This window comes from Amphibalanus amphitrite, unplaced genomic scaffold (assembly GCF_019059575.1).
Source record: "Amphibalanus amphitrite isolate SeventyFive unplaced genomic scaffold, NRLGWU_Aamphi_draft 000017F_arrow, whole genome shotgun sequence".
Classification (NCBI taxonomy): domain Eukaryota; kingdom Metazoa; phylum Arthropoda; class Thecostraca; order Balanomorpha; family Balanidae; genus Amphibalanus; species Amphibalanus amphitrite.
The window spans coordinates 1,886,176-1,902,034 of NW_024881513.1; the positions used below are offsets into that span (position 1 = coordinate 1,886,176).

Here is a 15,859-nt window from a genome sequence, read left to right on the forward strand (position 1 = left end):
GCCAGATGGGGAAGGCTGTAATCCTCCAGATCAGTTACAAAAATCCTCCAGATTCCTCCAGATCCTATTGGTAGATATAGAAAGGCGGTCTTGGACGCTGCGGGGGGCTATACCCCCCAAAAAGTTTCACCAAATTCTAAAAACTCACCGGATTTCGAATCCTTTCGCACTGCTGTGCAGATTAAAAGATACTTTTTCTCATAAAGGTTGTTTAGTTTTCGTTTAATCTTAAAGGGACCCTCCCACCTTAACATTAGATTTGAGTTGAGATAGCCAAAATGGGGTCCCTGGCTCACAATTACCGGTTTCGGCACTCACAACATCGAGAAATGCCTTAAATCGGAAATATTGAATCTCAAAACTGCAGCATTTTGATTCAGAGGGGCTAATGCATAGGAATACCCCTTTGAATGTGTGACGTCAACGCAGATATCTAACGATTCTTAAATGTTTGACTAAAACGTTTTGTAGCACGCGGTGGTATATGCTGCTTTGCGCGCAACAAGTGCCGCACTTTCAGCTGCCAAACTATTGCTTCCAAATAAAGTCGCTAGGAACAGCGGAGATCCCAAAAAGTAAACAAAAGTAAAAGTCTAATATCTTGAAAACCGGTGAATATTTTTCGGTAAAATTTGGTAGATATTCGTTTTCGCTCTTTCTGAACCGAGCGACATCACTTTCATGCCAATTCATAAACTTTTTTGAAGGTGGGAGGGTCCCTTTAACAAAAACGAAAATTTTCGTCGATTACGGGCGCTGCAGGGGTACCGGGGGCATTTGCCCCAAATGTCCCCCTTAGATCAGTCAGTAGTTTGGTACCCTCGTAGATATAGCTACAGACTGAAACATTCTGCAGTCTCACGGTGATAAAGGACGTGGTATATCCTAACGGGTAGGGTGACGCTGGGCAGGAAAATGCCTTTTTAGTCTTGAATGTGTTATATTTTTCCATGAAATTGAATGTAATAATCGGGCGACAAATCCTCCAGATTTTCCTCCAGAATCAAAAATCCTCCAAAAGCGAAATTTGTCCGCAAATAGAGTTCAAAATCCTCCAGATTTGCGGAAATCCTCCAAATCTGGCAGCACTGCGCTGGTTTTAGCTTTTAGAACATATCTACTGTCGAATTATTGTATTTTCTGCGCAATATATGCTGCAATTATTCAGTTGCTTGTGAGAAGGGATAAAAGTCGAATTACATTATTGTGGCGTGTTTTCTGAAAAAGTCCGTAGCTATTGAAAAGTTCCATGGTTAAAGGCCATTTTCATTCATAGACCAAGACTGTCATGATGCTGTGACCTGTTTTTGTTTTAAAAAGGTGTAGCGCGCCGCTAGCAATGCTGATCAAAATATAAATTATAATGGATTCAGATTGTTTTTACTTGTTAAACAGCTTGAGTTGAGCTAAGGTTAATTAAATCAGTGGTTATAACTGGATTGAACCATACCTGGCTGAATTCACAGAACTTTTAGATTTAAGAATGAAGCATCTTATTGGGAATGGGAGTTGAATATATGGGAAATGTGAAGATGAAGTCCGAGCAGATAAAAAGCATAATCTAACCTGACCTAACCTTACCTACTAATATTCAACCTACCAACCTACTACCTACCAACAATTTGCCAGCTGGTGCAGTATAGTGGCAATAGCAGAGCTTGTTATATATCAATACCAGATACAAATAACTAAATACTTATTTTTTAATTTTTCGTTAGCAGCCTCGTGGTTTCAACCTACAACCTAATCATAAGTCAATCTACCAACCTAACCTACATATACCACTTGGACTTCATCTTCACATATACTGAATTGCTTAGGAGTCAATTTGTTCAGATGGTTAATATTGCCTTGCTTCAGCTTCACATCAAGATTGAAGCTCAGTGCATTAACTTTGCTGATTGATAACTTTTGGTTTCAATTTGCAGTAAAACACAAGTGAACGAAGGCTGAGATGTCAAGACATGAAGGTTTGTATTTTTCCATTGTTCATTACAGCATTATGTTGTCTTTGTCTCATCAATCACCTTCACAATTACCTTCAAATACCTACCTTATCAACACCCATTGGAAAGCCATCCAGATGTCTGATCTTGATGATAGGTGCTTAGAAATTAGTAATTAGGAAGTGTGTGTTCCTACCTGTATACAATAAATGTCTGGTCCATTAGGCGCACAATTTCTGTTGGTTTTTCAGCCTGTTAATATCAAGATTGTGGTCAAATGTGAGTTGCTAAGCACTTTCATAGTTGTAGTCTTAGCAACATCACCATGAGTTGCTAAACACTTCTCATTAGACTCAGCTACTAAACATTTGGGAAGAAAATATACAGAGGAAAAGAGAATCTTTTATCTTTTTCCATGCATTGGTAACTCCTAGTCAGCATCATTGCTGGGGTCATTGAACGTTGGGCTCTGGTGCTTATTTACAAGAATGACTCATCTTTAACTTTCTGTGTAGGATCTAAATCTTGTTAACACAGCAGATGATAATAGATAGATATGCTATCGCTGATGGCCTGCCACTCTGCGACTCACAGCAACAGAGACAATTTATACCAGTAGGAGCTCAAACCACACCAGCTGGCATTGCTTACACTGCTTCCAGGGGCGCCTATAAAGCCCACAGGGGCACCTCAATGCGCCTGTGAGGTCTACTGGGGCGCTTGTGATGTACATAATAGGAACTCCTCCATGCAAAAAGGTGCCCACATGCGAAAGGGAGGCTTATTGCATCCAAAGGAAAGGCACCTGGAGGCCAATAGGTGCGCCTCTGATGGCCAAAGGGGCGCCTCTATACGGAAGAGGGGTGCTAGGGGAGCGAGAGTCCTTCGTGTAAAGCTTTTGAGGGGTGGTGCGCCGTTTGTGGCAAATAGATATTAAAAATGTATCGGAGAGACACTAAAAATATGTCGGAGCCTTCGGCACCGTTAAAAACTAGTGCGGCATTCTGCACTGTCCTGTTACGCCCACGGCTGTGCTTGTGACCCGAACATCCAGACTGTTGAATTTGCCTTGTCTCGCTGAGCAGAGATTGTTGCGCGGGTGATCATGACCTCTGCCAATTTAGGGTTGGCGTTGATTGTGTGTACACTGTACCGATCCAGGCGCAGTTGGCTAGGCTCGGTGACCCGCGCCTCCGGCCGCTGGCCGCTGGCCGCTGGCTACTGCCGTCCGGGGGGGATGGGGTACAGGGACTGTGGGGCGTGGGCCCCGGACCGCCCGGACCGGTGAGCGCCCGGTGGTGGGAGATGGTACGAAACAACTGAACCGGGCCGACACAACCGAGCTCAATGCGGTGCATTGCGCCAGTTCCGGGTATGTGCACGACATCGCAGTATATCCACGCAGCACCACACACAGTCCGTGCTACATCGCATCCGATAGTCGACTGCGCCATTTGGTAACAAAACAATGTTTTTATTTATATGGAATATTTACTGATCGAAGTCTCATCCAAATGTCTTTGCACACAAAGATGCCTTTCAGCAGCGGGAAACTGCTGAAGTACTGATATGACAGCCTTGCGAGCCCCGTTCCTGTACTAAAGCCTCTCTCATGTCTGTGGGAGTTATAGGTCTCGTCTGTATTGCCCGAGTGTCACTGATTGATGTACATGCATGTGTCAGCCTCAGCTTCATGGACTCAGTGCGGGCTCCGCTTTCAGGTGTCAGCTGTGACGCGTGTCTGCGGAGTAACTTCCGCGGCCGGCGCTACAAGTGCCTGGTCTGCTACGACTATGACCTGTGCGCCACGTGCCACGAGGCGGGCGCCACGACCACGCGCCACACGGCCGAGCACCCGATGCAGTGCATCCTGACCCGAACGGACGCCGGTGAGAGCCGCCGGCGGACCGCGGCGCCGGACTGAGGGGGGGGGGGGGGTCTCCGGGGAGGGCGGCGCCGTCAACGGCGCGGCGCCTGGTGGTATTACAGGTGCCGAGTGGCCGAGTGGACACAAACTTACATATTTGTGGATGTGGATTCGATCGAGAGAATTTCCACAGCTATGCGACATCATCCAACATATTGTATTTTCCTTCCTCTGATCAACTAATTGGTCTCTGTGTTGACATCTGGGGTCTGGCGTAACTGAGACATCGCATGTCAATTGATTCCTCTCAACGAGTGTGACAGCTCTCATTCATAAGTGATGAATCGCCTGGTATATTGTTCTGGTTTCCCTGTCGCCCTAGCTGCTGTCTGTTTGACCGTGCTCCACTGACTGTACTCCACTGACCGTGCTCCACTGACTGTACTCCGTCTGACTGTACGCCATCTGTACTCCACTGACTGTGCTCCACTGACTGTACTCCACTGACTGTACTCCGTCTGACTGTACGCCATCTGTACTCTACTGATTGTACTCCACTGACTGTACTCCACTGACTATACTCCACTGACTGTACTCCACTGACTGTACTCCACAGTCCACTGAATGTACTCCACTGTCTGTGCTCCACTGACTGTACTCCGTCTGACTGTACGCCATCTGTACTCCACTGACTATACTCTGTCTGTGCGCCGCAGAGCTGTTTTACGGCGGCGAGGCGGTGCCGGCCGACCAGCCGCAGTCGCTCGTCTGCCCCCACTGCGGCCGACTCGGGCTCACGGAGCACGCGCTGATCGAGCACGTGACGGCCGAGCACGCGCACACGGCCGCCCAGGTGGTACGTACTTGCCGGGTGCCCTGTCGGCTGTCAACCGGCCCGTGCAGCGCGTATTTTATTGAGACGTTCTGGCCACGCATATTGTTGGTGGATGTTTGATCCGTTCGCTATGTACCGGTGTACCGACCGGCCGCGCCCCCGTACCACCAGGTGTGCCCCGTGTGCGCGGCGGTACCGCTCGGTGAGCCCAACCACGTGACGGAGCACCTGGCGGCCCACCTGAGCGCCGAGCACCGCGGCGGCGGCGGCGGCGGCCGCGCGCGCCTGCCCGTCGCCTTCGACGAGGAGCCGCTGTCGGCGGCGCGGCCGGCCGGCCGGCGGCCGCCGCACCCCAGTCGGCCCGGCGCCGGCACACGCACCCGCCGCTTCAACAACATGCACTTCAGGTGGGCGGCGGAGAGAGGGGTGCATGACTGAGCAGTGAGCTCTGACCTCCTACTAGGGCCTGTGTCCTCACAGAGCCCGGCTTCCGCCACCCAGTGGCAGTCAGAGCCACTGTGTCGGCACCATCCTGCCGAATGTATAATTGAAAGTCTGTTTCGTTTGGTGAGGCACATTTTAAGGTTGATGGCTATGGGGAACAAAATTCAGGGGGGAAGCGAGGGGGGGAGATGGGCATTGGTCTAAACGGCGCGGCTGAGCCCGTTCCGGTGGACAGGCCATCCAGCCGCTCTGACGGCCAGCCTACCGCATGCCAGTCTGCTGCTGCTATCTCATTCTCCAAGCCTTCATACACTGTCAGCTGTGATCTATGAAAGTTGTGTGTAGTCACTAGTCATGCACACAACTTTCATAAACAGTACCCGGCGTGACGTGACATCCATATATCCGCCGCAGGGAGTCGATGGATCCAATCACGGAGCTGTTGTCGCAGCTGTCTGGCGCGCGCCGCACGCCGGCGTCGGCCTCCTCGGGCGCCTCGAGCTCCGCCAGCTCGTCGAGCGCCGCCTCCCAGTTGCAGCAGCTGCAGATGCACCTGCAGCTGGAGCGACAGCAGTATGTGAGTAACCGGCAGCTGGAGCGACAGCAGTATGTGAGTAACGGGCAGCTGGAGCGACAGCAGCATGTGAGTAACCTGCAGCTGGAGCGACAGCAGTATGAGAGTAACTGGCAGCTGGAGCGACAGCAGTATGTGAGTAACGGCGGCTGGAGCGACAGCAGTATGTGAGTAACGGGCAGCTGGAGCGACAGCAGTATGTGAGTAACCTGCAGCTGGAGCGACAGCAGTATGTGAGTAACCGGCGGCAGTATGTGAGTAACCGGCGGCTGGAGCGACAGCAGTATGTGAGTAACGGCGGCTGGAGCGACAGCAGTATGTGAGTAACCGGCAGCTGGAGCGACAGCAGTATGAGAGTAACTGGCAGCTGGAGCGACAGCAGTATGTGAGTAACCGGCAGCTGGAGCGACAGAAGTATGTGAGTAACCGGCAGCTGGAGCAGCAGTAGCATGTGAGTAACCGGCGGCAGTATGTGAGTACTGGGCGCCGCCAGCAGTATGTCAGTAACCGGCGGTACGTGAGTTGCCGGCGCCGGTGGCGGGTTGCACCGGTTGTACCAGCCAAAGGAAACGCCACAGTTCCGCGCTGCTACCATACGTCTGCATGGGGCACACCCTCCCCTGTGTTATTTTCTTTATCCATTGATTGGTGCCTGCCTTCATTTGAGAAAAAAATCAAACTGTAAGGCTCCTTTCTGTTTTGTTTATTTTGAGTTGTGTCGGTGCATTGTACGCATACAAGAATTGACGAGGAAGTGGCCTTTGAAAAAAAAGATATTCAAAGCAAGCTTGATTCACGCATAGAGCCTAATCAATAGAAGATTGGCCTTTTATTTTCACACTGTTCTATCACATTTTCACGTGTTTTCTATGTATATCTGTATTGGGGAGGCCGCTGTTCCCACCGTGTGCCGGTGACCGCTGGCGGCCCGGACCTGTGCTCTCCCGCGTTCCGGCGGCTCTGACCTGCGCTCTCGGTTTTGGCCGCCGTCAGGCCCAGGTGGTGCGTCAGCACTCTGAGCGCACTCCGCGGCGGCAGACGGCCAGCGCAGCCGCCACGCCGGCCGCCCCAGACGCCGCCGGCGCCGCCGACCCGCCGGCCGCGGGCGCCGAGCACACGACCGAGTCGGCCGCCGCGGCGCCGGCCGGCCCCCAGTTCCTGCTGTCCGGGTCAGTGTCAGGCGATCAGGCGATCCCCGGTTCCTGCTCTCCGGGTCAATGTGAGATAACCCCAGTTCCTGCTCTCCGGGTCAGTATCAGGTGATCCCCGGTTCCTGCTCTCCGGGTCAGTGTCAGACTATTCCCAGTTTCTGCTGGCCGGGTCAGTGTCAGATAACACCAGTTCCTGCTCTCCGGGTCAGTGTCAGACTATCCCCAGTTCCTGCTCTCCGGGTCAGTGTCAAACTATCCCCAGTTCCTGCTCTCCGGGTCAGTGTCAAACTATCCCCAGTTTCTGCTGTCCGGGTCAGTGGCAGATAACACCAGTTCCTGCTCTCCGGGTCAGTGTCAGTCGTCAGATTATCCCCAGTTCCTGCTGGCCGGATCAGTGTCAGATAACCCCGGTTCCTTCTTTCTGGGTTATTAGATTTAGGGTTTACCACTCCCCGCTTGAAATGTGTTCGGCCTCACAGCTCCCGCCGGTAAAATTCATTTGCCGCGTATTCTAAAACCATTCGCGTGTCTGTACTGTATTCTCTCCGACTGGTTTGTGCGACTGACTAGTGTGGCTGTCCGGTGACAGCCGACTGACTAGTGTGGCTGTCCGGTGACAGCCGACTGACTAGTGTGGCTGTCCGGTGACAGCCGACTGACTAGTGTGGCTGTCCGGTGACAGCCGACTGACTAGTGTGGCTGTCCGGTGACAGCCGACTGATTAGTGTGGCTGTCCGGTGACAGCCGACTGACTAATGTGGCTGTCCGGTGACAGCCGACTGACTAGTGTGGCTGTCCGGTGACAGCCGACTGACTAGTGTGGCTGTCCGGTGACAGCCGACTGACTAGTGTTACTATCCCGTTTCCATCAAGTGACTATTGGGTGACTTTTATAGTGTGTGACTGTGCAGTGTGCGTGACCAGTGCGTGACGGCTCCACAGACTGCGGGAGGAAGAGGAGCTCGCCGTGGACGCCGCGCAGCGCCTCTCGGACCGCATCGACCGCAGTCTGTTTTCACAGGTCAGTTGGACGTCTCAGCAGTCATTCCCAACTAGAACACGCACCAGGCGGATGGTTCGCTATTGAAATATTTCACGTAGAATTTATGGTCGACAGCTAATGCGCTGGGACTTGAAAGTATTATTCTTACCGGGACGGGGGAGTTCGGAACGGGGCAGTGAACTGTTGTGTGTTAAAATCCATGACAATGTGTGGGAAAGTCTTACGGATTACTATGCCTTATGGATTTATTGTGCTAAGCCCGTATGGTGCCGCACTGTGACAGGACTTGCCTCCGTATTGTGCAGCGTCGTAGTGGCTCGATGCCACTGCAGATATCTGCACAGATATCAGCCCCCTCTGCGGACGGGGCTGCCGATAACGAGTAACGCGGCACACCATTTTCAACAGTGAAAGACCGTCGCGCGCTGGGTAACAAAAAGTGCTGCGGTACAGCATCGTCCAGGCGCCGAACAGCAACGCCATCTATGGAGGGGAATACGAGTCGATAGGTGCTGCGGCACAGTATCATTCAGGCGTTGAATAGCAACGCCATCTATGAACGGGGATATGAGTTGTTAGGTGCTGCGGCACAGTATCATTCAGGCGCCGATTAGCAACGCCATCTATGACCAGGAATGTGAATTGTGAAGACTTAGGTCCTGCGGCACAGCATCATTCAGGCGCCGAAAAGCAACGCCATCTATGAACGGGGATATGAGTTGTTAGGTGCTGCGGCACAGTATCATTCAGGCGCCGATTAGCAACGCCATCTATGAACAGAAATGTGAATTGTGAAGACTAAGGTCCTGCGGCACAGCATCATTCAGGCGCCGAAAAGCAACGCCATCTATGAACGGGGATATGAGTTGTTAGGTGCTGCGGCACAGTATCATTCAGGCGCCGATTAGCAACGCCATCTATGAATGGGAATGAGTGTTAGGTGTTGCGGCACAGCATCATTCAGGCGCGGAAAAGCACCGCCCCGTGTGGTATCTTAAAGGCCAGCGTGGAGCCCTCAGAGGTCAGTGTGGGGCCCTAAAATACCAGCATGGGTCGGTGTTGGACCCCAGAGGTCAGCATAGGGCCCTCAGAGGCCGATGTGGACCCTTAGAGACCGGCATCGGGCCTTCAGAAGTCAGTACGGGCCCTCGGGGACACCCAAAGGCCAGTCTTGGGCCCCCAGAAAAAGAAATGAGGCCATTAGAGACGTGGACCCCCAGAGACCAGTTTGGGAGCCTTCGAGACCAGTACAGGGCCCTCAAAGGCCAGTTTGAGGCCCTCAGAGGTCGATGCGGGCTCTTAGTGACCGGCACCCAAAGGTCAGTCCTGAACCCCAGAGACAGAAATGAAGCCATCAAGAGATCAGTGTGGGGCCCTCAAAGGCCGGTTGGGGGACTCCTGAGTCCTGATGCCGCTGTAGGGCCCTCAAGGGCCAGTGGAGGGCCCTGAGAGGTCGATGTGGGCCCTCATCGGTCGATGTGGGCCCTCATCGGTCAAGGTGGGCCCTTGAAGGCCACTGAAGCGCCCTCAGAAGTCAAGGATACTCAAAGACCGGTATGGAGGCTGTTACATAATACCTGGCGTTGGTTTCTTGAGCCTCGTGACAATCGGGTAAGAGCCAGGGCCCCTACGCCCATCGGGGCCCATCGGTGGTTTAAGGGGGCAAATTATATGATGGCCCCTGATTTGTCTTTGGGGGGGGGCCATGGCCCTGATGCCCCCCTGCGACCTCCACTGGGCACCACCCCCACCCCCCACTGAGCGGTGAGCGGCGAGCCAGGAATCGAAATCCACGATTTTTTTTTAAACTGGTCATTTTTGCATGTCCGACAGCTCTATACGGCCTTGTGACATCTCAAGCTCTTGAGAGGAGGGTAGTACCTACATTAGAGGGGGCGGCGATGGCATTTGCACTTGAGGCGGCAGCGCCTACACTTAGAGGGGGCGGCACCTACATTTTATGGGCAGCACCCTAACATGAGGGGCGGCACCCACGCATGGGGGGGGCGGCATCTATCTACATGTGAGGGAAAGGCACCTTCATTTCAAGGGGTGGCACCTACACTTAGGGGGTGGCACCTACATTTGAGGGGGCTGCACTGCAACTAGGCCTTAGGGGGCGGCAACTACACCCTAGGGGGTGCCATCTACATTCGAAGGGACGGCACCTACATTTAATGGGATGACCGATGACACCTATGCCTAAGTGGCCGGGGCCAACATTTGAGGGGGCGGCGCGGCACCTTCATTCGAGGGGGCGGCACCTACATTCGAGGAGGGCCGGCACCTACATTCGAGGGGGCGGCACTAACATTTGAGGGGGCGGCACCTGCATTCGAGGAGGGCCGGCACCTACATTCGAGGGGGCGGCACTAACATTTGAGGGGGCGGCACCTACATTCGAGGAGGGCCGGCATCTACATTCGAGGGGGCGGCACTAACATTTGAGGGGGCGGCACCTACATTCGAGGAGGGCCGGCATCTACACTCGAGGGGGCGGCACTAACATTTGAGGGGGCGGCACCTACATTCGAGGAGGGCCGGCATCTACATTCGAGGGGGCGGCACTAACATTTGAGGGGGCGGCACCTACATTCGAGGAGAGCCGGCATCTACATTCGAGGGGGCGGCACTAACATTTGAGGGGGCGGCACCTACATTCAAGGAGGGCCGGCATCTACATTCGAGGGGGCGGCACCTGCATTCGAGGAGGGCCGGCACTTACATTCGAGGGGGCGCCACTAACATTTGAGGGGGCGGCACTTACATTCGAGGGGGCGGCACCTACATTCGAGGGGCGGCATTTAGGTACATTTGAGGGGGCGGCACCAACATTCGAGGAGGGCCGGCATCTACATTCGAGGGGGCGGCACTAACATTTCAGGGGCGGCACCTGCATTCGAGGAGGGCCGGCACCTACATTCGAGGGGGCGGCACTAACATTTGAGGGGGCGGCACCCACATTCGAGGAGACAGTGCCTACATTCGAGGAGACAGTGCCTACATTCGAGGGGCGACATTAACATTTGAGGGGGCGGCACCTACATTCGAGGGGGCGACACCAACATTCGAGGGGGCGGCACCTACATTCGAGGGGACGGCACTTACATTCGAGGAGGGCCGGCATCTACGTTCGAGGGAGGGAGCGGCACTAACATTTGAGGGGGCGGCACTTACATTCGAGGGGGCGGCACGTACATTCGAGGGGCGGCATTTAGGTACATTCGAGGGGTGGCACCAACATTCGAGGGGGTGGCACCTACATTCGAGGGGATGGCACCTACATTTAATGGGCGGCGCCTATATTCGAGGGGGCGGCACCTACATTCGAGGGGGCGGTTCTTACATTTAAAGGGGCGGCACCTACATTCGAGGGGGCGGCACCTACATTCGAGGGGCGGCACTTACATTCGAGGGGGCGGCACTTACATTCGAGGGGGCGGCACCTACATTCGAGGGAGCGGCACCTACATTTGAGGTCTGAGGAGGCGGCAACTACACTAGATAGTTGAGGGGTGACTACTGACTATTGCCTACATGATGGGTAGGGCTCTTTTGAAAGATGGTGCCAAGTCAACGGGTGGCATAGAGTTTTGGGATGACTCATGGTTATGGGGGCGGCACCGTTCGAGTCGCCCGCCGATTTATTTCAGTTGTAAAGTTGGGGTTGCATAAACCGATGTTGGGGTTGCACAATTCAAAGTTGGGGTTGCACGTGCAACCCCAACTTAATATAAAAATCCACCCCTGCCGCCATCTATGGACGGGATTCTATGACATCTATGAACGGGAGTTGTGAAGACTAAGCTCCTGCGACACAGCATCATTCGGGTGCGCGGGAACGACGCCATCTACGAACGGGAATATGAGTTGAAAGGTGCTGCGGCACAGTATCATTCAGGCGCCGAATAGCAACGCCATCTATGGAGAGGAATACGAGTCGCTAGGTGCTGCGGCACAGTATCATTCAGGCGCGCGGTAGCAACGCCACCTGTGAACGGGGATATGAGTTGTTTGGTGTTGCGGCACAGCATCATTCAGGCGCCGAATAGCAACGCCATCTATGAACGGGGATATGAGTTGTTAGGTGCTGCGGCACAGCATCATTCAGGCGCGCGGTAGCAACGCCATCTATGAACGGGGATATGAGTTGTTGGTGCTGCGGCACAGCATCATTCAGGCGCCGAATAGCAACGCCATCTATGAACGGGAATGTGAATTGTGAAGACTAAGGTCCTGCGGCACAGCATCATTCAGGCGCGGAGTAGCAACGCCATCTATGAACGGGAATGTGAGTTGTGAAGAGTAAGGTGCTGCGGCACAGCATCAATCAGGCGCGCGGTTATAACGCCATCTATGAACGGGAATATGAGTCGTAAGGTGCTGCGGCACAGCATTACCACGGATCACCTTATGTGATCCGTGGCATTACCAAGGGGCGCGGTAGCAACGCCATCTATGAACGGATTTATGAGTTGTAAGGTGTTACATCACAGTATCGTTGAGCCGTATCAATGATCGTCAATATGAACGGGAGACCGGAGAGCGGAAATGGAGCGGAAATGTGAGACGGCATGGCGATGGTAAAAAACAGGGCCAGTCGCAGTGTCTGATGACAAGATTCAATGTGTCGAAATTAAACATTTGCTATAAAGTACCGGTAACGTTGAGTTTTAGAATCTAGTCATGATAAAATCGACCACAACAATGCCAATTCGTGAAAGGGAAGCTGATTGAAAATACGTGAGGGCATGGTCGTCTTGTGCGGATATTACAGGGGTTGTGCTGTGTTTTCTCTGATTCGCTGTGCGGTCATCACAGGGGGCTGTACTGTGTGTTCTCTCTGACCCGCTGTGGGTTGGTTACAGGAGGTTGTGCTGTGTGTTTTCTCTGACCCGCTGTTGGTTGGTTACAGGAGGTTGTACTGTGTTTTCTCTGACCCGCTGTTGGTTGGTTACAGGAGGTTGTGCTGTGTGTTTTCTCTGACCCGCTGTTGGTTGGTTACAGGAGGTTGTACTGTGTTTTCTCTGACCCGCTGTGCGGATGTTGCAGGAGGTTGTACTGTGTTTCTCTGACCCGCTGTGGGTTGGTTGCAGGAGGTGGTGCTGTGTTCTCTGACCCGCTGTGGGTTGGTTACAGGAGGTGGTGCTGTGTGTTTTCTCTGACCCGCTGTTGGTTACAGGAGGTTGTACTGTGTTTTCTCTGACCCGCTGTGCGGATGTTGCAGGAGGTTGTACTGTGTTTCTCTGACCCGCTGTGGGTTGGTTGCAGGAGGTGGTGCTGTGTTCTCTGACCCGCTGTGGGTTGGTTACAGGAGGTGGTGCTGTGTGTTCTCTGACCCGCTGTGGGTTGGTTACAGAAGGTTGTGCTGTGTGTTCTCTGACCCGCTGTGGGTTGGTTACAGGAGGTGGTGCTGTCGACGCTGAGCAGGGGGCTGTGCTGTGTGTTTTCTCTGACCCGCTGTGGGTTGGTTACAGGAGGTGGTGCTGTGTGTTTTCTCTGACCCGCTGTTGGTTGGTTACAGGGGGTTTTACTGTGTTTTCTCTGACCCGCTGTTGGTTGGTTACAGAAGGTTGTGCTGTGTTTTCTCTGACCCGCTGTGGGTTGGTTACAGGAGGTGGTGCTGTGTTCTCTCTGACCCGCTGTGCGGATGTTGCAGGAGGTGGTGCTGTGTTTTCTCTGACCCTCTGTGCGGATGTTGCAGGAGGTGGTGCTGTGTGTTCTCTGACTCGCTGTGGGTTGGTTGCAGGAGGTTGTACCGTGTTTCTCTGACCCGCGGTGGGTTGGTTACAGGGGTTGTACTGTGTTTCTCTGACCCGCTGTGGGTTGGTTACAATACTGTGTGTTTTCTCTGACCCGCTGTGCGGATGCTGCAGGAGGTGGTGCTCTCGACGCTGAGCAGGGAGCTGGCCGAGTGTGACGTCCAGGGCGGCCCGGCGCCCGGTGCCGGTGTCGGCCGGCCGGCCCCGGCCAGCCGCGGTGCCCGCTCGCCGCGCCCGCCGCCCGCCGCGGCGCCGTGCGCGCGGCGCCAGCCGGCGTCCCCGGGCGTTCGGCCCGCCGCCGCTGCCGCCGCGGCGACGGCGGGCCGGTGGTCGGCGCCGCGGCTCAGCGTCGGCCCCGTGTCGGTCAGGGAGCGCCGCAAGCCGCCGGTGCTGGACGGCCGGCCGCCGCCCACCCCGCGCTGACCGGCCCCCGCCCCGACCGGCTGTGAGTGTCACGGGCCCGGAGCCGCGGCCGGTGGAGCCGCGGCTGCCGCCGGGCCGATAGCTTTTGTGCCTTGTTTCGCTGCGAAGCTGCCGCACTAGGGTGGTCCTTATTTCCATACAAAATTTTTATTTTTATTTTTTCGCGCTTGCGCCCCCTCAAATGATGCCATTCGTCTAGAAACGTGGAAAAAGAGCAAAAAGAGCGAAATCGGCGGATGCTTTTTGGTGGCTCAATGCATATTAACCCTCGTATGTGTAGGGGTGGGATGGACCCCCATGAGTTTTCGCGAATAACTCACGTAAAAAGCGGCCGATCGCGACGAGACTTTCAGTATCCTCGAGATGATCAATTTTATACATACTATGAAAATTTCATGACCCTGACCCAAATGACCTTTGACCTGTGACCTATTTCTCGAGACCATGTTTGGCCGGAGTCGCGATTCAGCGTATGTCAGCTCTCATTATCCGCGTGTTTCTAATATTTTTGCGATTATAAACGTCCAAACATGTGAAATGATGTTCGCCCCATGCATTACGGTGGGTGTCAAGGTCACCTGAAGGTCAGGTCAGGTCAGGTCATTGACCTATGATGACCTCGTGTCACTTTTCCGAGGTATACATGTTTCTAGGGCAGTTTTTCGGGCTGATTTCGAATTTAGCATCCATTTGAACATTTACGAAGTAGTTTTGGTGCCTTTGTTATGTGTTACGACGCCACCAGTGGTAGTTCAGACCTACTATGGGTAGCCGGCAGGACGCCTAATGGCTGACCTGACCTGACCTGACCCGACCTGGTCTAAATGCACGAGGACATCATATGTGATCAAAACTAGCATGAAATTCGTGATCAGCACCCCCAAAAACAATACAGCTTCACTGTACGAAGCTCTTGCAGGTCCCGATTTTTCTGACCACTGGGTCATTGACCTGACCTGGAAGGTCAACCAATGACCTAGGACCTTAAATTGGATATCATCGGTTTCCTCTCGTCACGGGCAACACGCTCGTTTTTTCGCAAAGCTCTAGCGCGATCTGGAGCCAAAAGGCAGAGGGGTCCAACCGACCCCCCCCCCCCCCACACACACACACGTTAGACGTTAGCGGAAAGTTGCGGCGTGATGGCCGTGGTTCGACCACGCTTTCGGGATGACAGAGTGGCTGTACCCATGCTGGGGCCAGGTCTCACGGCTCCGCGAAGTGGGGACGATTCGGAGCTACTCGAGGTTATGCTTTCCAGCTCCACTTGGTCGGCTGCCGCCCGCGCCTCCTCCGACGCGACGCCTTGCTCCTCCTCCTCTCTTCGGCGTCATCCCTCCTCCTCTTCTTCTTTTCTTGGGAATGGAGCGCCATGTCTGCCTCTGTCATTCTATCCCGTCTCCCTGGCTCACGTTGGGCGAGAAGGAAGGCGCGATCTTCCGGGATGGTTAGGTATCAAGGACATTGCGTCACCGTGGGCGATATCAAAGATATTTTCCAGTTGTTTCTTGAATACGTCCTCGTTGCTTGTTTGGGTGGCGGAAGTCCTGTTCTTGTTCTTTTTCAGGCGTTTCCACTCGTCGAAGAGAGTTTCCACCTTCTTGACCGCTCTCCCTTTGTGCTGGGTGGGATTCCTGGCCCTGGCCCAGAACTCCTCTACTCTAGTACCTTCTCTAACGTCCGGTTGGCCGCTTCCCGGACCGTTTCCTAGAGGATTTGGTGGCGGTGGAGGAAGTAGGCGAGAGATTGGCCGCGGGATGGGAGCTTGCATAGGTGGTGGAACGGGAGGGGGCACCGGAGCACCGTGCCCCCCTTAATTTTGCCATTTTAGTATAGCCCTATGGGCGTTGCATG

At 54.0% G+C, this 15,859-nt stretch overlaps 1 protein-coding gene across 1 annotated transcript; it reads left to right on the top strand.

The window, feature by feature from the left end:
- The first annotated feature begins 1,280 nt into the window (after positions 1-1,280).
- LOC122388030 (E3 ubiquitin-protein ligase KCMF1-like) lies at positions 1,281-14,005 on the top strand. Its single transcript, XM_043378779.1, has 10 exons — positions 1,281-1,320; positions 1,929-1,970; positions 3,668-3,835; positions 4,530-4,669; positions 4,820-5,055; positions 5,507-5,669; positions 6,660-6,835; positions 7,760-7,838; positions 13,697-13,836; positions 13,951-14,005. The coding sequence occupies exons 2-10, from the start codon at positions 1,955-1,957 to the stop codon at positions 14,003-14,005; spliced, it is 1,173 nt and encodes a 390-aa protein (XP_043234714.1). The 5' UTR covers positions 1,281-1,320; positions 1,929-1,954.
- Positions 14,006-15,859: the final 1,854 nt, after the last annotated feature.

Excerpts from the sequence above, each read along its gene's own strand:
- LOC122388030 (XM_043378779.1), top strand. Across the intron at positions 4,670-4,819 it reads CGCACACGGCCGCCCAGGTG|GTGTGCCCCGTGTGCGCGGC; the intron begins GTACGTACTTGC and ends CCGTACCACCAG. Across the intron at positions 5,670-6,659 it reads AGCTGGAGCGACAGCAGTAT|GCCCAGGTGGTGCGTCAGCA; the intron begins GTGAGTAACCGG and ends GGCCGCCGTCAG.